The sequence below is a fragment of the Temnothorax longispinosus genome, chromosome 5, assembly GCF_030848805.1.
Source record: "Temnothorax longispinosus isolate EJ_2023e chromosome 5, Tlon_JGU_v1, whole genome shotgun sequence".
Classification (NCBI taxonomy): Eukaryota; Metazoa; Arthropoda; class Insecta; order Hymenoptera; family Formicidae; genus Temnothorax; species Temnothorax longispinosus.
Genome location: NC_092362.1, coordinates 7,410,370 through 7,434,200, shown reverse-complemented (window position 1 = coordinate 7,434,200; position 23,831 = coordinate 7,410,370). Strand labels below are relative to the sequence as shown.

The 23,831-nt window shown below is 40.4% G+C and overlaps 4 protein-coding genes across 5 annotated transcripts in view; 2 read left to right on the top strand and 2 right to left on the bottom strand.

Moving 5' to 3' along the window:
* Nucleotides 1–76: 76 nt before the first annotated feature.
* Sro (SDR family oxidoreductase shroud) lies at nucleotides 77–3,265 on the bottom strand. Its single transcript, XM_071777968.1, has 7 exons — nucleotides 3,260–3,265; nucleotides 2,958–3,028; nucleotides 2,547–2,659; nucleotides 1,671–1,967; nucleotides 1,258–1,563; nucleotides 819–1,059; nucleotides 77–549 (listed from the first exon to the last, which is right to left on the bottom strand). Exons 1-7 carry the CDS (start codon nucleotides 3,263–3,265, stop codon nucleotides 429–431), a joined length of 1,155 nt encoding a protein of 384 aa, XP_071634069.1. The 3' UTR covers nucleotides 77–428.
* Nucleotides 3,266–3,965: 700 nt separating this feature from the next.
* LOC139813756 (zinc finger protein-like 1 homolog) lies at nucleotides 3,966–6,023 on the bottom strand. The gene is made up of 3 exons (XM_071779451.1): nucleotides 5,438–6,023; nucleotides 4,977–5,282; nucleotides 3,966–4,894 (listed from the first exon to the last, which is right to left on the bottom strand). The coding sequence occupies exons 1-3, from the start codon at nucleotides 5,537–5,539 to the stop codon at nucleotides 4,340–4,342; spliced, it is 963 nt and encodes a 320-aa protein (XP_071635552.1). The 5' UTR covers nucleotides 5,540–6,023; the 3' UTR covers nucleotides 3,966–4,339.
* A 628-nt stretch (nucleotides 6,024–6,651) lies between these two features.
* On the top strand, nucleotides 6,652–9,971 carry Cytc (mitochondrial cytochrome C). The gene is made up of 4 exons (XM_071779453.1): nucleotides 6,652–6,889; nucleotides 8,896–8,953; nucleotides 9,027–9,168; nucleotides 9,358–9,971. Exons 2-4 carry the CDS (start codon nucleotides 8,915–8,917, stop codon nucleotides 9,501–9,503), a joined length of 327 nt encoding a protein of 108 aa, XP_071635554.1. The 5' UTR covers nucleotides 6,652–6,889; nucleotides 8,896–8,914; the 3' UTR covers nucleotides 9,504–9,971.
* A 147-nt stretch (nucleotides 9,972–10,118) lies between these two features.
* LOC139813752 (rap1 GTPase-activating protein 1) overlaps nucleotides 10,119–23,831 on the top strand; it is a 113,596-nt gene continuing 99,883 nt past the window's right edge. The window contains exon 1 of one of the 2 annotated variants that reach the window (XM_071779441.1): nucleotides 10,119–11,149. In XM_071779441.1, coding sequence (XP_071635542.1) covers nucleotides 10,758–11,149 — 392 coding nt within the window. In that variant the 5' untranslated portion in view covers nucleotides 10,119–10,757. Of the gene's footprint in view, nucleotides 11,150–21,323; nucleotides 22,115–23,831 lie in introns of those variants that run through there. The other variant, XM_071779442.1, reaches the window with a different exon arrangement.

Genomic DNA, 23,831 nt, shown 5'->3' with positions numbered 1-23,831 from the left:
TACGGAAATTATCAGTCATAAACATGGAATTCTTTGCGCACTCGCCAAACGATTAAAGTAATCTGCTATAACGATTAAATAAAGCAATTGTTCTTGATAAGTCCAACTTGTCTCGGCAAACAGAGCTACATCAGCTGCGCAACGTTAACAGATAAAATAATAAAGAAAATGATTCACTCGCGTTAATCTCGTAGACTAGTCGTTCGAGAAAATATTTGATTGAGATTATGAAAGAGGAGAAAGAGAGAGGGATATATAATAATTATTCTTCCATTTTACAAATGTCGTATTGTGTCATATTCAGTTTTTTAAATTTTAAATAAATCATAATTCTTCTTCACAATCATTCTTCTTTTGAGAAAATGCAAAAGAGCATCGAATATAATAAAGAAGGAAAACTCTATTTAGAGTAACATAATAATGATGATTCACTGTTTATCGGCCTGCCATGACGGCACCACGACGAAGCGTTGTGCTAATCGGTCACGCATCCATATTGGAGTGCTTTTGAATAATATCCGATAAAAGAAATATCTCCACGGCTCACATCTGAAAATAATATAGCAATCATTTAGTTCAACGTATGTAATCGGTATAAAACAGTTGCGACCCCAGATAGCACAGCTGATCTTTATGAATTCAAAAAGATCTGAATCTGATCTTTATGAATTCATAAAGATCAACTGTGCTATTTGGGACGTTTTTCACGCGCGCATGCTTGACGCTATAATTTCATCAGGATGATCACAAATTTCTAATTTAGGACAAGGTCTGATTCTGACTACTTCACTAACTGATCATCACTAACAGTAGTTTACCTGTAAACCGCCGAAGGATAGATGTCGAGAAGAGCGTTGTCGAAGGTTTCGTAGATTCTCGGATCTGACAGAACTTTTAAACTGCCTTGATTTTCTATAGATGAAGCCAGAGAAAAGTACTCTGCGTATCGAGTAAAATAATTGCCGTAGAATCGTTTCGCTTCGTCCGACATGTGTTGTCTCATTTCGTCAAAGTGTAACCGTTGCCGTTTCATGATGTTGCTTTGTGATACAAAACCACCTGTCGCGGTAGAGAAAGAGAAAGAAAGAAACTTATTTTCACACATCTCGAGATAAAGACACCACGGCTACAAACGCGAGAATCGTAACAAGAAGAGAAAAAACTCGAAAAAATAAAATGTATTTTACATATCCAAATAACTTGTTTTTCTCAGATAAAGTTACGATTACGATACAATTCTAGGAGTTTTGTACTGACCAGGTATGAAGGAGACCACTTCGACCCCGTACTTGCCGACCTCTACCCGAAGGGAAGTGGCCCACGCGTGGAGGGCGGCCTTCGTAGCCCCATAGATGCTTATGCCCGGCAAAGGCTCGTCGGCACAATGGCTGGATATCACGATAATTCTGCTGCGATTCTCTCGCAAAATCGGCATCAGCTCCCGCGTGATTCTCATCGTTCCCAACAGATTCACGTTTACCTGAAGCTCCGCGAGATTCTGCGTTTGCCACTCGAATTCGCCGAAGATCATCATTCCCGCGTTATTCACCAACGCGCGCAGTTCTACGGACAATGCGATAAACAAATCTTACAGACTGTAAATTTACTCCATTCCTACGTACTTTCTTCAGTCGTTCGTTTCTTTTTTTTTTTTTTTTTACAACGCTTACCTAATTGCCGTTCCTTCAACAAGCTCTTAACTTTGTCTCGAAAGTCTCGAGCGGATCGTTCATTCGTGATATCGAGTTGGTGAACGATGACGCCTTTGTTCTCCAATGCTTCAACAGCAGCGTTAGAATTAGGCATTGTTGCTGTTTCGCGCACTCCGGCCAAAACCGTCGCACCCTTGGCACGACAGTGCATCGCTAGGCTATAGCCCAAACCGGAATTGCAACCGGTTATTATGATAAGATCCCGAGCATTTATTTTCCGCCGACGACTGAAGAAACAGTACAAAGAAGCACCACCTGAAAGAAAGAAGGAGTAACGAGAAATTTCCTTCGACACGTTCGCTAATTCGAACTTTTGATTCCGAGCTAATATATCCAAATTTTGTCTTATTCAAATCCCTGAAATTGGGGCGTTACACGAGTACCTTATCGTTAATAGAAAAATTAGTTATCAATAAAATAGTCCATAAAATTAAAAAAAATATATGTTATGTAACTGCCTGTAAAATTAAGCAAAAGAGAAAATGTATAATTATGTATGTATTATGTAATGTATTATCATAAATTCAAAGTTAAATATTTAACAAAATTAAGTTAATTATGAAATCATATCTAAAGTATATCTCGCAATTGCAGATTTATTAATTCATCCGCGTTTACAACTGTTTTTTTTTTTTTGGCACGATCTTTTTTTTAATAAAATACATTAATAAATATAAAAGAAACGCAATAGCCGTGTGTCTGTTCAAATCATAGATATGTAGATATGTATAATATTTAGAGAAGATTTAAGGCATCAGGGAATACGTTCGGTTTCAATTCGGTCGTGTCAGCGGACGGAAGAAACGAGCAAAGCGAGCAGATAGATCCTCTTACCTAGCAAAATCATCGAAAGCGTCGCGGCTTTGCGCGTGAATCCGGCGTCCGTGAGATACGCGGTATTGCACGACATTGTAGCTCCAACTTGTAAGGCCATCGAATGTTTTCTCCTACCGAGTTTATCTTCAAATTATACATATAGCCGAACACTCACCCATCACTATAGACGCTTGCCTGCTCGATACACAAGTATTAGCTTACGTGTAAACGACGTACGCACAAACCAGTCTCCGACATCGTCACGCTTAGTAAAGTAAAAATGTATAATATATATGTTTTTATCACATAATAAATAAATTTTGTTGACGAGTATGCTAAATAAATGTGAGATTATGATGACACTTAAATATATGTATTAGCAGACAGCACGGAAAACTGGCACGACGTACGATCTGTTCTTGTACTCACTGCGTCCGCTGGAATGAGGAGAATGATCCTACACGATCGTTCCGGTCTGCGTGGCCGGCCTCTCTAGAACGCTAAGAAATATGACCCGATCCACCGACTGGCGCGGCGTCCTGCCTGTTGTTTTTTCGAAATGGTATACGCCATGGAATATTTATGAATAAAACGCAATTTTCCAAGTTTGATGCAAATCGTCGTTCAAAACGTTTCATACCGGAATGCTCAACTTCGATTTACTCGAATGTTGATGTATCTCTCGTAATCGAAGGATAAATAGCTAATTTAACAAATTAATATTTTAATACGGCCATATAGGCACATTCTGTTATCGAGTAGGCATGGGGATTATGGGCAAACATTAAAATCTCATATTTTATTTGTTACAACAAAAGATAATAACTTGAATAAATCTTAGTAACAAAATTCGTTTTAAGAAAAAATGTTATGCTGTTTTAAATAAACATCCATAAAAAACAGAAGAAACATAGGTAAGCTGTATTAGCTTGCGTGTATGTGCAGTTGTTTTGTAAGCATTTTAATATTTCATGAGTTAGTTGTTTATAGGGATTGGACAGTCTTCATTTGAATTTCAATATCCCACACCAAGAAAGAGCGTCGAATCGTGTACGTCCTTTTTTACGCTTGCGATTTGGAGAGATATATCTCAAACTATACTTTTCTTCCAAAGTTATAGCTTTGGAAGAAAACATTCTCGCAATGAAGATGGATAACATTATCCGGCAAAAAAATAGACTATTTTATTAAAATAAATAAAGAAATTCGAGTATATAGAAAATAATAATAATCATAAAATACAGAATACAAATGAGAAATTAACGATTAGATAACAAATTAGATAAAACCGATTATGATTGCGTTCCGATATTTACTGCCAGTACTGAAAATCTATAGTGTACGTGACGTACACTATAGATTTTCAGTCAACGCAGTCCATATATCGCTATTACAATTATGAGGTAATCCCAAGTTTCTCGGTATTAAATATATGGGTAAGAGAAAACAGGTTTTTAATACCACAGTTTTCGTATAATGGTTTCATAGATTATAAATCGATAAGCCTTTACAGATTTAAATGTACAACTTTGATGTGAGATATATAATTTACATAAAAATTAACAAAATATTACGTACGCTAGCTTATTATAGATATGTCCTACTGTCCCACAAAATTGTGCTCTTTCACATATCGTAATTGTATTTCAGTTATACTCGCGATTGCCATGCGTGTCTCTCTCTCTCTCTCTCTCTCTCTCTCTCTCTCTCTCTCTCTCTCTCTCTCTCTCTCTCTCTCTTCCGTCTCCAGAGATTATTTTATCCGTTCTCCTCGTGACCGACGATTATTACCCCTCGTGATGCACGACATATTAAATTACAGACTTCTCGCCGAATTTCAGATTAGGATTCGCTATCACGTCGAAATTTGGATCGCCATCCGTCGCCATTCTGCCTAGCCACGAAAAGAGCAAAATAATTCCAACGAAGAACAATATACCGATAACGGACAATATTGCGTATCTCTTATACAGAGATCCCGCAGTTTTTCGTCGTACTGGTGCTCTCGATATCAGTTTCCACCATCTTCGGAACCATTCTATGGCTGACTTGCGTTGGTATTTGTTCTCATCGTGATCGAAGGACATGTCCTTTGGATCGTCGTAAGCTTCGCATACCTTCCTAGATGCCGGAGTAGATAATCCCAGAGACGAATCTATATTTACAACCGAATAAGGTGGGCCAAGCTTCTGATTGTTCGCATGTACATTGCTGACGATGGAATTTGAATTTATGGTACTGCTTGTACGAGACACAGCCACCGTGGGTGACGACGGTATAGCTGCTGTATGATTTTGGAACAGAGAGTTTTCTACAGTTATCGAAGACCGTTCATGTTCTGGTTTTTGTTCCCTATCGTCACTTAGCTGCAACAAAGCAATTATGATACAAAACAACACATTTGGCATTAATTAGGAACACAGGCAACAAATAAATAATAATAAATACCAATGGTAAGCCAAGACCAGCTCGAGCCCAGTTGACAGTGGCTAATTTCTCTCTCAAAACATCTGCGACTGGCGATACCAATTTCGGTTGTGGAAAAATACACACTCTACACGTAGGACAAGCGTATCCCGCTGGGGCAGTAGTCGCCGGCAGATCTCTGGCGTATCGGTCCAAGCATACCCAATGATACATGTGATAGCACGTTAATCTTATACAATCGCCGTCGCTCAATTTGTCCGAACATAGCGTACAAACTGGATTGTAATCATGGTCATGGAGCCATAGTAAATATGACTGCACTATACACTGTAAAAGATCAAAGTAACGTTAGATGTATGTACATACGTGTCGCGCATGATACTGTTATGATAAACTGTTTGAATTTGCTTTGCCTCAAAGATAGCTACACACACACACACCCCCAACAAAAAAATATGAAAAAACAATCGAGAAGAAATTACCTTTGGGTGACTCGTAACCATGCAGTGTTCGCATACATTGACGCGATGTTCAAAACAAAATTGGTTCGTTACTCTTCTTTTCGGACACTTGCACAGACCCATGTTGCAACGTCCGCGTCGTGCGACAGCGGAGCCGGGAGATCGAAACGACGTTGAAACGTGGCCAGAGAATCCAACTCGCAAACAATACCCGCTTTATTGAGCCTCGCTGCGTGACATATCGGAAACTCGTGATAATATCGTCGTTTTATTTGCACTGCCCACCATACTCATACTCCTCTACTCCTCATACTCCATCATCGGCCATCGGCCACGTCGTCCGACAACCCTGACAACTGACAACTCTTGCGCCGGGCGCCGGGCGATATCGGAAACAAGAAATAACCGACACTACCGACAGGCTCGATGTTCCTCCGTTCATTCTCCAATCTAAACTACGATTGACATGGGATAAAATATCAAGCAAATGAAGTAAAGATATAAAAGTAAATCTGATCTGAACGAAAGTGACTTTCTCACCAATATTGTGTGCTTTGGCGTGCCTAAAGCCTAAAGTTTTTACCGATCGAGCGCGTTATTTTCGGCATGCAATGACACTTTTCGTACATACACATTGCATTTATAGATTTAAAACTCCTTTTACATAATTAAAGTATATATATATATATATATATATATATAATATATATATATATATATATATATATATATATTATTACATGTTTATCGATCAAATTTGATGCCGAAAATAAAAATTTTAAAATTTTGTTTTACTCTAACTTATTGCACCAATGTGCACCAGTTCAGGAAGTTCTTCGAAAAAGAACAGACGGATAATCCGCCTGAATCCGCCGCCAGAGCTGTGTGAGAGAAATAGTTGAACGCGAGTACATACCTATCCTTGTCTAATGTAGCAACCACATGATTCGAATCGATATACTACCCACCCTGAAAACATTAGTCAGAGATCCTTCTCTCTGACTCAAGCATTAGAGTCTGTTTGTTTTCGCTGCACTTCCGAACAAGTGCGATAAGTTATAATGAAAGAATGTAATAAGAATAACAGGAATGAAGTAATTGTGACCCACGACCACCCACACGAAGACGAAACTTCGCGGATTTCCTTATTTCTTACAATTTCCTACCGCCATCTCGCCAATCTCGCCATCTGGCGGGCGACCGTCCATATATGTTAGTATACGACCGTGCTCCGGACCACTCCGGACTCCGGTCCATGTGCATGTGTGCGTGGTGCGAGCTGCGACTGCGTGCGTGCGTCGGTTGCATCAGCCATTGGAATACATATCCCAAAAACGCGCTCGAGAGCTCGAGACTAGTCGAGACTCGAGGCCAGCCCAGCCAGTGATTCCACATCGATCGCAGTTGCTGGTATTCGCGGTCGAACAACGGGCCAGACAACTACACCACTTCTCTGGGTGACAGAGGCGCGCGGTAAGTACACGCGTACGAGTACGTACGCACGCACGCACGCACGCACAGTATCGTGCACGTATGTACCGTGAAGACGGACAAACGTCCCTTTCCCTGTCAAATTCGTATCTCCGCTCGTTCCGCTCATTCCCCTCACGGCATCGGCACCACGTGGTACTCGCGCGCGTTCATCTCATGAAATCTGATCCGCGAAATCTGTTATCTGGTACCGGGTCAAAACTGCAATTTCCGATCGTCGGAATGCACGACAGAATTCGTGCGTTTACGAGAGGAAAATTGGCGTGTCCGCGATGCCTTTCTCGTTGAACTCGGCTGCGGCTCCTCTTCGTACGGACGTTCGCGACGTCCGCGACGTCCGCGTGACCGCGTCGGACAGTAGCAGCTTACGTAACGCGTCTAACCCTGGCCCTGAGCCAATCTTGAGACGTTTTCCGAATGCAAAAGAATGCATCGTTTTTAGAGTCGCGCGAAACGTCATTTGGAAGCGGGTTGCCAAAGATGTGGTGGCTCCTTGGGATCGATCGGTCGAAATTCGAAATTAATTCGAAATTGCTCCGATTTTCGGAAGAACCTTTCTGGACGACATCTGTCCCGATTGATATCGTAATATCGCCCTAATTTCCTGCTTTCAACAGCAGGAAAGAAGCGATTAAAATTATCGCCGTTTATCTTTGTTATAAGAGACTTGGAAGAAAAAAGAAATGAATCGATCGATATTGATACTGTGATACAATTGGCTCAAAGGTCACTTTTTAGATTTACACATGTCCACGCTTCGGACGTCTCTTTTCTCCTTTTACGTCTACGTCATTTTCGATTCCCCGAGAATTTGATGCATGACCTCACCGATGACGCTCGGTATCACCTGTCGCAGGGTTTTTTTTTAATACGAAATGACTTATTCAACGCTAGGGTATTCGAAAATTGATGATTATTGCATAACGTAATTGTTTCACAATTGCTCGAGAGTCTCGCGAGTCCGACCTGTTCTTTACGCGCTCCTCCGACACGTCACGTGTGATGACGTATCACGAGGAAAAAGAAATGCACTCTGCATGATGCAAAGGTGACGCGTTGCGATACTTGCAATATCGCGAGTGACTGATAAGCCCAAGGTAGAGAGAGAGAGAGAGTCAGAGAGCACGTACTTTTGTACAATATTTTGTAAAAAAATTGCGATAGGAATATTAATTATATAGCTCGTAATTTGGCCGTTTCTATTATTTAGCTATTAATTATATAATAGTTCGTCATTATATAATTGACTACGTTTACACAGCGGCTTATAATCCGGTTTAATCTCCGAACGCAGCTTATAACTACCGTATACTATCCGATCCAACATTTTTTTCTTTTTATTATAACGATTATTTAAATATAAACCTATTTTGATACTCTAAACGTTTGAATCAATCCTTGACATATACGTACTAAAAGTTATAGTTTAAGTATCAAAAAGTCTCATACCTAAAATGAACATTACGATTAAAAGAAGAAAAATGTTGGATTGGATAATATACGGTAGTTATTAAACCAGATTATAAGCCGCTGTGTAAACATGGTAGCGTAGGTGCTCTCAAATCAGTTCGAGAAAACAGAAACGTCTCTTCACACGTCTGTGTATTTAAATACCGAGTTAAAAGTACGTTCTCGTTCTACACTGAACAACATTCGTATATATACGCACGCTGGCACAACGAAGCGCGTGCGGAAAAATTTCTCGTGCGCGCGAAAAATTTTCGGAAAGAGCAATTCTGTTTAACTGTACGGTCTAAAAAGTTTAATTAGGACACGAGTTATACAAGCATTTAAAACAGAAAAACACGTAAGGGCTTGCTAGGATTTAACGGGTTAATTTTAATATTATTATTCAATAATCATAACTTTGAATCTTTGTTCAACGTCAAATAATGATGAAATATTTAATAAAACGTGTGACAATAAAAAATTATTTGTATTTTTTTTATAGCGTGACAATTTTCGTATAATTGAACGTCTTTTTCCAGAGTACACAATTGAATAAATATGGGTGTTCCGACGGGCGATCCAGAGAAAGGAAAGAAGGTAATAAATAATAAAGACAGAATTTGATGGTCTTGTAAACAACAACTTATCATTGTGTATTTCTTTTTTCTAGATTTTTATTCAAAGATGCGCACAGTGTCATACCGTCGAAGCAGGTGGCAAACACAAAGTAGGTCCCAATTTACACGGACTTATAGGTAGAAAAACTGGTCAAGCCCCAGGTTACCTATATACCGATGCCAACAAAGCGAAAGGTATGTATTCAGCTATTTATTGACACACAGTTGAAGACGATAAATTTATAAATAGCACGAGAGAAATTCGGTTATTCTGTATTATTTATAGCACTAATCGTTATTTGTATTTGGAATAAATATGTACACTTATGTAATGTAATCTGTACATATACACCTAATTGTAATCTGCGCGTCGCTATGTTTTAGGTATCACTTGGAGTAAGGATACTCTGTTCGAGTATTTAGAAAATCCAAAGAAGTACATTCCCGGCACGAAGATGGTGTTCGCCGGATTGAAAAAACCGCAGGAGCGAGGCGATCTTATAGCTTACCTGGAACAAGCGACCAAGTAGGCGTCTCCCCGCGTGCATGCTACCGATCGCGGAAATCACGACGAACGCGAGCGAGCGAGCGCGTGCGAGATGCCGCGTGTGGCATGAGTCGCGATATTAGTACGATTATCATCTCATCACGTCTCGTCATCTCACTCGTGTTCATCCCATGAACTCTCCTCTCGATGGTACTCAAAAGCGTTAGCAATACGTGTTCAAATAGTAATGAATTGTTATTGTATTGTTGATAAGTAGGTAATTGTGCAAATATGTACATGACATGACACAGGGATCGAGCTAGATCCTGCTTCTTTTTTCTTCATCACACCGAAGAGATATTCTCAGGAGCGCTAACGCCCGCCATGCGAGTGATTGAGCCACTCTCTTCCGCGGATTCCGCGTCCTCGATTATTTATTATCATTGTACCATGCAGCGAGTGTTGATCTGTAAATCAAAGACAAAATACAGACTAGGCAATTAAAAATTCACCTGTTGTCGTACTTCTTTTCATTGTGTTGTATGATGTTCTCATCGTTCGCAACAGTTGGATTAAAGCGAACCTGATAATCGAGTATTTACAAAACGATTAACTTGTCATTGATATGCTATGATTTTCGTGCTCCGATTAGATTAGACAATCGCTGTCATATGGAGTATTTGAGCGTTTTATCGCTTTCACGTATTACACTTTTCCCCAACTTATTATTAGACTCCTGCTTTATATAGGTATACATTTATATAAGGATTTTCAAGATTGATAAAAGCGAAGGAGGAAGGATGTGGTTAGTGCCGGCAGGAAGTTTATGGCTCGATAGGGGTTTTATCCAATTCCTTGGCGAAATCTCAACGCAGTCGCTCTTATTGTTAGTACACTGTTCTGATACAACGCGTCGTACGTGCGACTCACATACTCGAATATTTTGAATAGCGTTGATAATATAATTTAACGCATAAGTGATAATCACGAACTACGGCAGTCTTGATCGTCGCCAGCGATACTCGTGAAAAAAATAAAGCGCGAATTCAAGACGAATTATTTTAATTTTAAATATGAATTGCGATTTCTTTATTATTTGTCAGACTCGCGTGTGGCACATTCTTCGACAGTGGTGAGTTTTAGTATGCTCGTTTCGAAGGAATACTTGAACTTTTTGTAAGTTAACGGGCTGATTTTTTTTTCTTCTTATTCGTATTCGCGTATTCTTATAAGCTTATTAATATACCTGTAAAAGCTTAAAGTAAACTTCAACGAATTCAATCGTTCTCCGAGAATCATGACGAGTCGTAATTTAGAGTCGTCCGATCAGACTGTTTCGAACGTTGACGGCAATTGTGTTGCAAAATTCAAAAGTAAGACATCTCTGAGACTGCGTTTGGGTCGTGTCTTCAGCTCTAGTGGGATCGTTAGCCCAAAGAGTCCGAAGAGTGTATCGAGTTCGCGTGGATCGAGCCCCAGTCATGGTAGTCCTCGCGTTAGAACAAGGTATTCCTGGCAACCGGGGACCTATGGTAGTGAAGAGAATCGATCGCCCTGTACGTCGGAGAGCGGAATCTCGATCTCGTCATCTTCGACGAAGTCATCACCGATTACAAACACGGCAAGTTCGCCAAAAAGTCCATCCACGCCGAAAAATACGCGTTTTTCGACATGGTACGCTATCGATAGGTAAGTTTGCATCTTCTTTTACGTTCGTATCCTTGCGAAATTGACGTTAATATTAACAACTTAACGCATGCGCACGCGTGTGTGTACTAGATACTTATAAAAAATTGAACCTTCACGGTCAATCAGATGACTTATAATTACCGCTAGAAATAAGTGAATATTTTCATCTTAATCGGTCTTAGATTATTAACGCGCCACAAATAAATTTTATTAATAAATATTATAGTCATTTTTTTTTAAACTACAATTTTTTTCATACGGATATAAAAAGACTTTAAAAGACTCCAACTATACTTTTTTTGTCTTTAAAAGATTCTATCTATAAAAATAGTTTTGTCAATTCATATTGACAGAGAAAAAGAAAAAAATTACAGAAAAAGCTTCTCTAAACTTTTCCGATATTTAATCGCATGGATTATTTACATATTTTTTATACTGAAATGTTTATATTCTACGGCAATTATCTAAGACACATACTTATGAGTGGACTTATACCTCCTTTTCTTTGGTATTTATAATAAAATCGTACAACGAATAATCCCTTTTTTCAATCCTTTGTGGGCGTTTCGCTGACCTGGAACCACGGTGTGGCGTTTGTCAAAGGGTAACTCAAACTATTTTTATCCTCCGACAATGCTCGACATCTTCAATGAAAGATTATTCTCGCGGAGCAGATAAACGCACTTCGCTATCGTGTGCATTAGCAACGTTTGTATAACGAATAAAACATACTTTGTAAACTGCCTGAGTCGTAATCAGATTCTGCTAACGCGACCATGTGATTCTCCTGCTGTGCGATAGCACGCATAATAATCAAACTGAATTGCGCTTGTAGTTGCGATACTCTCTATTGTTATTTTATTGTTATTGTTAACCTTTTAATTCGTTAAGAATTTTTTATATATAATTATATATAAAATAATTATATATGAACTATATATGTGTTTTCTTTCTCTTGTATATAATCTCTGTTCGTATACATATAAACATATATAAGAAAAATAATAAGAATAATTGAAAAATCATTAGAAAGTTACTTTTCTAACTTTCAACTGATGGTTTTTTCTTTTTTGCAAAAAGTAAAATTGTGATTAGGTTATACGGTTATACAATATATAAGTTATAATATATATAATCATATTTCATATATATAATTATTATATTCATATATGATGAGATATATATAGGAAATTTTTTCTCATTTCCTCAAACTTCATTTTTTTGTAAAAAAAAATGCGAAATGCGAAAATAATTATCTTTTTAATTATTTTTTAATTTTTCTTATTATTTTTCGTATATATATGAACACAAATTATACAAAAAATAGAAAATATATATGAACATAAATTAAATAGGCTAAATTTAGAGAAGTTTCTCTCTCTCTCTCTTAAGAAACTATTAAAAGTATTTAAAAAATAATCTTCAGATTAACTTTGGATCAACTTAAGATTTATCATTAACATTTTCTTGCGTTATATGGCTAAATTTCACTTGGCTTCCAATAGGACACGGTGGCGCAGCTTCGTGGAGGCCCTATGCTCCTAACGGAGTTTAAGGATTTATATATATATATATATATATGGCTAAATTTAAAAGCAAATGTGTTACTTAAGATTACTTTCCTGACATGCAGAGACCAATGTAAAATTGCGTTTTGGACTTAAAATGGGTCTTGTATAATACAGCGAAGTACTAAAAAATATCGTGGAGATTTTGCTACATGTTTCTGTATTTATATTCGATATTAGGAATAAAATATCTATTATACCATTAACTTTAAATTTTGTTGTTTAAAAATTTGGTGCATATTTTACATGGACAATAATCGCGACGTTTTGATAGACAATCATGCGCACCTTTTCATATATTGGAAAAAGTCCAAGAACAAATGTGCGAGTATCGATCAGAGTCCGACACCTTTATGTTTGCATCGCGCACACGCTCCCCGTCAAGATAATAGCGACAAAAATCAAATGATCCTTGCAGGATACCTACTGGTCAAAGTTTTATCACATATAAAACAATTGACGATTTAAGGATCATCTTAATGACTCGCACCAGAAATACATGCGATCGCACCTTGCGCAGTTCAAGTCACGCAAGATAAAAATCTGACTATGCGAATAAAGGGTACTCGATCACAAGGCAAATAAAGCCACAAGGAGGGCGGATGACAGAATTTTATGATTTCTCTGTTTAATCATGCGATTTTGGAAGCAATCATCTTACGAAGATTGCAAAGCTACCATTTTCTTTGTAATCGTGAACTGCATAGTTATACGAGAATAAATGTGAAACTAGAAATTCGAAAATCCGGGAAGGCACAGATTCTCGTTTTCAAAGTATTCTTGTTGACTTTTAAGATTTGACCTAGTTCAGGATGCCCGATCGTCCTAGATAAGCAGGGGACGTGGTTCTTGCGTGGGATACGCGGATCTTTTTCCGAAGCGAATAAATTATAGCGAATTGATACAATAGGAGCATCGTTAACGATGATGCTGAACAGTCCAAAGTTTCTCGATAAGATAAGTTAGCAAACATATTCGCAGAATTTGAATGAATTACAGAATAAATCTTGAATACAAGAGTAATAATATTCGCGCGGGGTACGGGACGCGCGTTTTAGCGTACGATAGTCGTGGCCCTGTGGTTGCTCTTTTTCGTACATCGAGGAACCACCGACCGATGGGTCGATGCAGCGCCGGCGCTACGGAGTGCGCAACCATGAAGACGAGCACCCCACCACTTTCACCTCCGTGTGCCGTCCCAACGATCGCGTCAACGTGAAGGTGCGCGACGGGGAGGAAAACCTCCTCACCTCTCTCTCTCTTTCTCTCTCTCTCTCTCTCTCTCTCTCTCTCTCTCTCTCTCTCTCTCTCTCTCGTTTTCCTCGTTCTCTCCTGCCCCCGGTTTCGATGCACCTCGTCGCCGCGACTCGCAGAACGCTACGCGCCGCGCACGGGACCACTGTGGTTCACCAGCCGCGCGTTCACCAACCAACCAGCTGACCCAGTCAAAGTGTTCTCGCTCGGTAGACGGGCTATAACAATCAAACACGAGTCCATCAGGTGAGTGATTCAAACACGATTCAGGGAAGAATACAAATTGATTACTTGGAGAACCGTTTAATCCTGAAACCCGATGAATCTAGAGGCAACTGTGGCAAATAAATAGAATTAATATATTAGTCATGTCGCGAGGGGTTATTTCCTTATGGTTTGTTCCTTCTGTATAAAACCATGAAGACTCCTGTCTTTCATCGACGTACGTTTTCATCGTGAGTTATCGTAACATTATCACTTCGTGATATCGAAAATGAATATTCATCGTCAAGCCAAGTCACACTTGCCTCAACATTCGCGTTGTACGATTAACGGGTCGATTCGACGTGATTTTACAATTAGCGACTGTTATATTTATTCTTCCGCTGAAGCCATCGTAGTAAGGTATAAGTACGACGATAATTATATCATTGGCGATTATAATGCATTTTCGCTGAAGCTAAAATAATTTTATGATTATTAGGAGTTTTTGCCTTGATTATTTTCCATTTTTAACAATGCTGGTCGAATTTGTCTCTGAGGCATGTCTTATTGAAGTCCCTTTCTCCGAATGTCTAGAACTCTAGAAAAAGTCTTGATTTTTCTTGATGTTTCAAGCTTCCGAGTCGCCCGAGTCGTTACGGCTGTCGTGGCGAGTTTATCGGCTGTCGCATTAAATTAATCAATAATTCTCGCGGCGAGACTAGTTTGCTGTCAGTGAATTAATGTGACAGCGCGACATCGTAATCGCGCACCAACCAGAGTGGACGATTCGAAACACGATTGGACTCTTCGAGGAGCGATCTTTACCTCGGGAAATCTTTCTCTCTCTCTCTTGGAGAAAATTTTTTATCCGAGTAAATTCTATTCTCAGAACTGTCGGTACTTGAGACAATTATATTTAGTAACTGTTAAATTACTAAGACGTCGGGATAACCCAAGGAGCGGAAGAAAATCTCCTTCGCTGTGTGTATTCGCTGCTTCCTACACGCTCCTTCTTTTCTTTTTAAAACGTAATCAGAAGATAATTGCAATTAGATGACGTATATCTAATTTTAGAGACCTCACACAGATTTATGTTAACCTATCGATCGGTATATTTTGCCATTGTGGACACAACGATTTCTGTTCTTATAACATGACGCGGCAACTGACGGCAGCAAGGTCTGTTTAATGATCTCATATCCTGTACGCGTGCCCGACGACATTTTCGCGCGTATATACGCGGATATAAATATATACCGTTTACCGATTTATATTCCGCTTTCGCCAATGGTCCGTAACCTGCGTTATTCACGCGTGTACCAAGTAAAGCCCATTCAGTAAAGTAGCGCGTGGATATCTAAGGACAGTCTCGAGCAACGACCAAGAAATTAGGACACGGAATTTCTCGACACGCGTGCATAAAGCTTACAATGACATATATCCACGTGCTAGCATCGCAAGAATAATTTGTACTTAATGTCACTACTTGGACTAGATTTTATGCGAAACAGCTGCCATCCCGATGACTCGATAGAAAAAGATTCTATGAAGATAAAATACAACTTGTTAAGAAGGAACCTTCCTAACGGTAAAACTATTAGATGTGTAAAAAAATGATTCAGATAACATTAAACGAATTATTCTAAAATATAAAAATTAGGGTATCTCGATCGTTCCCTTTCTACGGATCTTGTTTATATCTATTTTAAAAGAAAGGAGAGAGAAGACGTATAGAAAAGGCCGTATTTCTGGAGATTCAATTTCAACTACCTAACTGTAATTGCAGCTGCGGCTTGAAGCTGTTACAGACATAAGTTACGGCGAAAAACGCGCGCAGTTTTCCGTTGCTGCTATTAGTGATGTGTGACATCACGATCGCGTAACCCAGACGACTGCCGGTTATATACCGAGAGAGAGACAAGATAAACACAGATAAAAAGTCTTCGTAGAAAACGCATGGCTTACTCGTAACTCATAAACGAGTTTCCACTTTCCATGCACATGTTTCCATAAACATTGTGTCAAAGTTAACCGAAATCTAATTGACTTTCCGGCTATTTCCAGAAACAAATGTAAAAAGAATTAGAGATTTGGTTGAGCCTTAGATAACTATGATTGATCGCTGTAGGGATGAACTAGTCGCAGCGTTACGTGGCGATTTCGCTTTGTAAAAAAAAAATGGTGATGGAAAAAGGAAAAAGGCGGCCTCCGTTCGCCGCGGGCTCGAGAGTGACACGGCCGTGTATATATGATGTCAGTCCGCATCATCGGCACCGGGGCGAAAAGTAGGTCTAGGGAATCAGCTGGCCGAAAGAAGCGCGTGCGCCATCCGAGACGCCCACCTAGCAATCGTGCTTCTGGAAACGGCGATTTCGCAAGAGTATAATAAACAGCCGTATATATTATACACACACATATAAAGCAATCTGCTGACTGGTCGCGTTTGTTTCCACATATATATACTATTTGGAAAATTTGATGGAATTGCCGCGAGACAATTTCACGATCCAAGTTGAAATAAAATTTACTAAATGGGAATGTAGTTGCTGAGATTACACATATTATCGGAATATATAACATAGATGCACAACATACACATACACATATTTCGAAATTAGGGATTAATCGCTTAATTATTTTTACCTTGCGCATAAGGTAATACAGAAACGTCCGTGACCGCATAAGCATTTAACTTTGGGATAAACATATAGTCAAGGTTGATACGACACTTATGTAAAAAGGTCCGCGGATCGCGGCTGATCGAGATTCATTGTGGAATAATTGCACATTTGCTTGTAAAGGATATTATTGCCAGAATCGCTCGCGCCAAAATCATATCATTGGCATTCAGGCGGGCGCATTAAACCTAACTAATTAATCTATAAAGAAAATATCTGAATCTGCATTGATCACTTTAAAAAATCTTTCCATTTCTAAAAATAGCAACAATACATCCATTGCAATCAAGCATGAAAGTTAACTAAAAACGCTCGTTTTGTTAATATTTCGCTGTAGCTATAGTTATTTTCAACCGAGAAATAAAAATTGGTAGCATCGAAAATTCAAATGTTTGAGCACAATATCTTTTAAACATTTATAATTATATGTGATTTACTATATTTTATTTATATTTATCAGCTATGCATTATAGTCGCCATACGCAGCCTCGACAGACGGCCGCTATAGTGATTATCCATATATATACAATACGGGGATAGAAGGCCACTATAGTGGCCGTTAGTAATAAAAGGATATAAAGTACATAGAATGATGCAACTGACGATGGCTCCAGCGTTAACTAACCTTCCTTCCCTGTCTCCACTTCTGACAAAGTGGAGAGTAATTCTTCTCTCTCTGCTATTCACTTTCCCTCTCACGTAACCGCAGACATGAAGTATTCGCCGCAGCAGCAGCAGCAACAGCAGAAGCAGCGGAAGTCGGAGAGCAGCGACGCCGCATCCATGGACGCTACCCTAACCCGGCCGTCCGGTACGCAGGAGCAACGCAAAGCCTCGTCGACGTCGTCGTCGACGCGGGTACCCGTCTGTCGTTCGCCATCCACCGGCATGTTCGCCTGGATGCGCGTGTTTCGGCTTGCGTCAATGTTGCACCAAGTCGGCTGCTAAGGCTCGCCTTGACTAGTATGGACCGCATTGGAAGCGACAGAGAAGGAAAGAGAGTCGGAAAGAGGAAAAGAGAGAGGGAAAGAGAGCCGATAGAATCGTTATATCTTAACAATCTCAGATTAAATAATTAATATCGTACAACACAGCGGAGACGCGCGTAGCGCACTAGCGCGAAGCGGCGGCTCTGTTTTGTCCCCCTTCGCGTCGCGATTTAAAAAAAAAATATATATATATAATTATATATATGTATATATAAATATGCATATATATTTATGAATGGCCAAGTCGTTAACGTATGGACATGGCCAATGTTGTAGCTCGATCATAGTGCATTACGCGAAGATGAATCGCCGAGTTGCGATTCGCCGTGTACAGTTGTTGAGATGTAACTTGGGCCGCACCCGCGCTGCATGAGCTGCATCACCTATCCTGACGCAAAAAAATATGAAAATATATCCCTCTCTGTCGCATTTCCTCACGTCAAGGCAGATCGCGCTCTTGTTCGCGCTTTAATTTAACAAACTAACGCCATCAGTTATTACCCTATTCGCGTAGAACAAGGTTCTTGACTTGTCTAATTTACGCGGACAAGAGTTACGCAAAATGAGCAATTAGTCCAGCATTTGCACACCAGTTACATCAATCTGTTCGCTTCTGCGAAAAGTCGGGCGCGGCCCCAGTCGCACATACAGAATAATAAAACAACATGCACGCGCGTGTGTTTCGCGAATAGAATAACGTGTATTTCTCGCATGTATATAAATGAAATCGTAAAACGTGGGTTGAAGAATTACGTAGCAATTTGAGCAAGGTTGAGCGAGGATGCGAATCGATCGCGGAGGAGACTTACTGTCTCGCAGGCGATCTGTGGCACGCTTCGACAGATTGGACACGTAACAATAACGACGTTATTCGCGGAACTCCCGCCGCGGAACATTAGCCGATCAATCCGTCGATCGATCTTTACGTAGCACGAGTCTCGACGAAGTCGGAGACAATTCGTCGGTTACAATTAGACATTAGAGAGAAAGGCTCCACTCATTCCGGACGAACGCGCGTCGTGATTCGTGCGTGTTCGAATACAGCGTCTGCCAACAGCGATATGACTCGTAGTCGGATTACGAATATTACAAAATACGTGGCGTCGCGACGCTCCGCGAAGCTGACAAGTTTCATTTTCTTTTCTCGCAATCATTTTTGCCAGTACCTCCTTGAGTTCCTTCCTCTCCTTTTCTCGTCTCCTATTGCTCGATGCTCGACCGATGACGTCGGCGTATCCCGCCGCGCACCGTGGATTCTATTTTTATATATCACACGTGCAAATGACGAGGAGGCGACGTATCGTTTTTTTTTCTCCTTCCCCCGTCGTGCTTCTTATCACGAGCAGGAGAAAAATGATGAGATCCGGTTAACGAGGTGCGTTCCGAGTTCCGAGAAACACTGCGGGGAAGTCACGCGACTTCCTCTAGGATTACGTCCGCGTCCGTCTACTCCTACACGTTGATCGTCTCGTCACGTTCAGCGCCGAGCTCTATCGATGTTATATCTCGTTGATCGTTACATGGATATATTTTATGATTGCAGATTCACGAATAAATTAAATATTTGCTTTAACCTGTTATGTCGCCTAAATTGTTTCTCCCTTTCAAAGTATTTATTAACGGCGTCGGCGGCTCGTTTCAATGTGCGAGAGCTAATATGGCATATGAAAAAGTAACATATGAATATTTATGACAATTATATTAAGTAGAAATTAAGATTTATTGGAATTTGTGGCCGTTCTGCATTAATTTTAACCCTTATTTTAATTATAACTATAATATTGCATATTTGAATAGTACTGCTACGATTACGCGAAGTTGACTTGATAAAACTGTCACACGTTCACATTCTATCGATACAATTACTATACGTAATGATGGATTTTTCATTAAACGCAGTTCTCGAAATCAAGTTGCGCCTAAAGACATGAAATCTGTTATTAGATAATGCTATTTATATATCTAATAGAAATATCGCGAATATTGCGACGAGATATCAAACAATACTGGTTTCGGGGAAATTTGCATAGCTTGGAAAATTTCTCGCGCAGTACTGCCCTCTCGGCAAACATTGCGATTTAAACTTTAAACTATAGATGCATGGTAAAGAGAGAAAGTTGTGGGGAATCTACGATTCAGTTGGTTGATCGCTAACTCTACTTATTCCTAAAAAATATTACATTTATTATTAAGATCGTCATGTATATGCTGAATAATTTTTAGAAATTTTTATCTCCAAATAATTTCCAATTCAAAAAAATTACTTCATAAAATGGAGATAAATTCTCAATAGTTTAGTAAGAAACATTTTAACTACCATTATTACGTAATGGTACAAGGCAATAAATAGAGTGTTCGCTAATGAACCTCAATTATATGTATACATATACACGTATGGCCTATAGCTATTTCTGAATCGACCACGAATGGTATGTACATACATACGAATATCATTTATATTAGATCAGTCCGCTGTAGCGTCGGTAACGCGTAAAGCGCGTTGCATACGCGACCTGCCTTATCTGCGAAGAGTAGACGTATGCCGGACCTCATCAGCAAAGTTAGCCCCTCCAAGTGGATTATTGATATTTTTTTTTTTTACCAATCGTTTGGTGGTTGATTGGTAGTATTTGATACCGTATTCAAAACGTTATAGTTTCTCGTTTTTTTAGGAAATTGAAAACAAATTTTTGATCTTTTTTTAGCCCCCCCACTTTGACTGTGGTATTTTTTTTTTTAATCGATTGGTGATTGATTGGCAGTGTTTGGTACCGCATTAAAACCTTTTGGTAGTTTCGCGTTTTAAAAAGAAAGAATTAATTGTCAACAAATTTTTAACCTTTTTTACCGCCTCCACTTTGACTGTTGGGAATTTTAAAATCTTTTTTACCAACCGTTTAGTGGTTGATTGGTAATGTTAAGAGCTGTAAGTTATTGAAAATTTTATTTTAAATTTTTAATTTTATTTTAAAAATTTTAAAATAAAATGAAATAAAATAATTTAAAAAAATTTTTAATTTTAAATTTTATTTTAAAATAAAATTTTTAATAACTTACAGCTCTTTAACATTACCAATCAATCACTAAACGATTAGTAAAAAAAAATTTGAAATTCCCAACAGTCAAAGTGGAGGCGCTAAAGAAGGTTAATGTTGTGTGTGTGTGACAATTAATTCTTTCTTTTTAAAACGCGAAACTACCAAAAGGTTTTAATGCGGTACCAAACACTGCCAATCAATCGCCAATCGATTAAAAAAAATTACTACAGTCAAAGTGGGGGGGCTAAAAGATCAAAAATTTGTTTTCAATTTCCTAAAAAAACGAGAAACTACCAAACGTTTTGAATACAGTACCAAATACTACCAATCAACCACCAAACGATTGGTAAAAAAAAATATATCAATAATCCACTTGGGGGAGGGGGGGGGCTAACTTTGTTGAGGTGTGTGCCGGCCGCGACGCCGCGGGAGGGCGACAGTCGACCGTTTAGCCGAGCGCGGCCAAGGTAGGTCGTCGGCGTGCGTCGTCGCCGTCAGTGCCGTCACTCACGTCAACTCACGTCACTGTCAGCAGTATCAGCGGATAGCACGCGAGGTGGTAAATTACGCGCGTGTACGCAAGTTCTCCCGGCGTGGCGTCCGGTATTACGATTACGCGTTTTTTTCGGTATCGCGAAGAAGCATGCGAACGGATCGCGGACATCGCGGCGCGCGACGTGGTGCGTGGTGAACGAATGTTTTTACGAGATTCTTGTTTGCGCGTGCGCGCGCGCAAAAGCGACCAAGCAGGTCGTTGGACGTTTCGACGCCGACGCGACGCCCCGCGCCCGTGGCCCGGGCGGCGGGCGGCGCGAATCGCGGCCGGCGCGGCGGCGACGACCCGACCTACGGCAGACTTCGCGCTGGTCGCGCGAAGGAAGAGCCGAGTTGCCCGAGTTCAGTCGGTCGCGCGATCCGAATGAGACATGCGACGACCCTTGATCCGCCATCTCTCCGAGGGTGGCGGCGGCGGTGGCGGCGGTGGTGCTACGGCTGATGGCGGCGACAATGCCGGTAGGCGACAACGTTTAACCACGAAGGAGGGCAGCGAGGATACGCGCGGAGGATACACCTGGGCTTATCGCGATTACAGCCATCACCTGTCGTTCGGCGATCTCTTCAAGGCCCCCACACCCCTGGCTGACTGCCGCGGCCGCGGCCGCGGCCACGGCCGCGCGACATTCGCGGCACTCGCGGCAGCTACCTCGGAGCCCCGGAACGCCACGATCCACAGGTAGGGTGCTTAACCCCGTTACCTTTTGCCCCCCTTTTTCTGCTTCCCCCTTATCTCCGTATCTCCCCGCCTCGCCGCGTCAACGTTTTTCAGCTATCACGGTGTCGTCGGCAGTCGGGCTGTCGGGTTCCTTCGACGGTTTCTATTCCGCGCTTGAAATAATTAGAGCGCGATTCGAAATCCGATCTGAAGTGAGCGTCGGATAACATCGCAACATCGCTATTAGAAAGCCTCGCCATTATGGCTTATTAATGTTTAAATGTATCGTGCTATCTCAATTCGAGCCGAACGCTTCCGGCGTTACTATTCTCGCGAAGGCCGAGTAAATACCTTTTATACGAGTGAATGAAATTCACTCGTCAAGATCAACATATTCAACATTGCGCACATATAGACTATAGACATCGTTACGCCAATGCCAATATATGTCACAACTATGAGCGCTGTTATCAAAAGAATCGAGATGTTTCGCGTGATAGAATTTATTTCTATTTACTAAAACATACACTTGTTATTGTAAACGATAATCTATCATAATAATCGTATTTTTCCAAGAAATCACAAAGGAGGAAATATTCTTTGTAATCTTTTACGAATTATAAATAATTCCATACGTAAATTTATTTATGCATATAGTATTAATCATTTGCATTTTATGTCATTTTATTCTAATAATAATGTAGTGAGTTTCTATTGTTATATTGCTTTTCGCACGGAATTGTTGAGTAAGGGCTCAGTTACAATGAGAAAAATAAGGAATAAGGCATGTTGCATCTCACTTTAATGTACGTGTACTGAAGTGAGATGCGACATTCCTTTATTCCTTATTCCTTTATCTTATTCCTTATTTTTCTCATTGTGACTGAGCCTTAACTTTTCTCACAGTTCGTAACACAGTTCTCCTTATTTTCATAGCTCGCCGCTCGCGATATAATGTGTTCGCATTTCTGTGTTTGCATCTTGCATCGGCCGAAATCCGAAATGCCGAATCTATAATCTCACGCATTCGCGCACTCGTGCTCGCGGCATTCAAGCAAATCGATAAAGAAATTCAGCCCCTTTGATTAGACGGGCTGCAACAAGGGCTACACAATAAATAAGTATCGCAAAAGTTTGACACGGAAATTCGACTCCCTGATCAACTGCCAAAGAGTTGCGCAGTGGTATTTTTTTTAAAGCCATGCGTAGCTCATTTTTCTAATCGTGTAGAACCCTGAACCTGTTAGCAAACGATAAACACCATAATGCCTTACATAATGAGGGGAATAACATCGTTTATTATGACGAGGGAGGGAAGGAGGGAGGGAGAAATGAATAAATGGGAGAAGGGAGGGAGACATCCTCATTTCGTCGGCTTAGGCAGTGCACAGTGGTCGTCGATCGACTGTCGAGCGGAGATGATCGTTAAGTAATAAATTAGATTCACTAGGTGCCGGGAATTATGCGACATTGCGCGCGCGCGCGCGCAAGAGAAGCAAGTAGGGCAGCAGTGTAGAACGGAAGAACGGAAACGACCTTGAGGAGAGGAATAGCGTACCCCGATCGGCCCGATCGGCGTGGCGGGATGACCCCGCTATTTCGATTAGTTAACGGAGGCCGCCGGCCGCTGTTGGTCGCAACCGGAACACTGGGAACTGGGTCATCTAGGTTTTTTAAGGGCCTCGCGTCCTCCTCCGCATTCATGATGAATGAAGCGCGTTATGCAAGCTCAACGAGC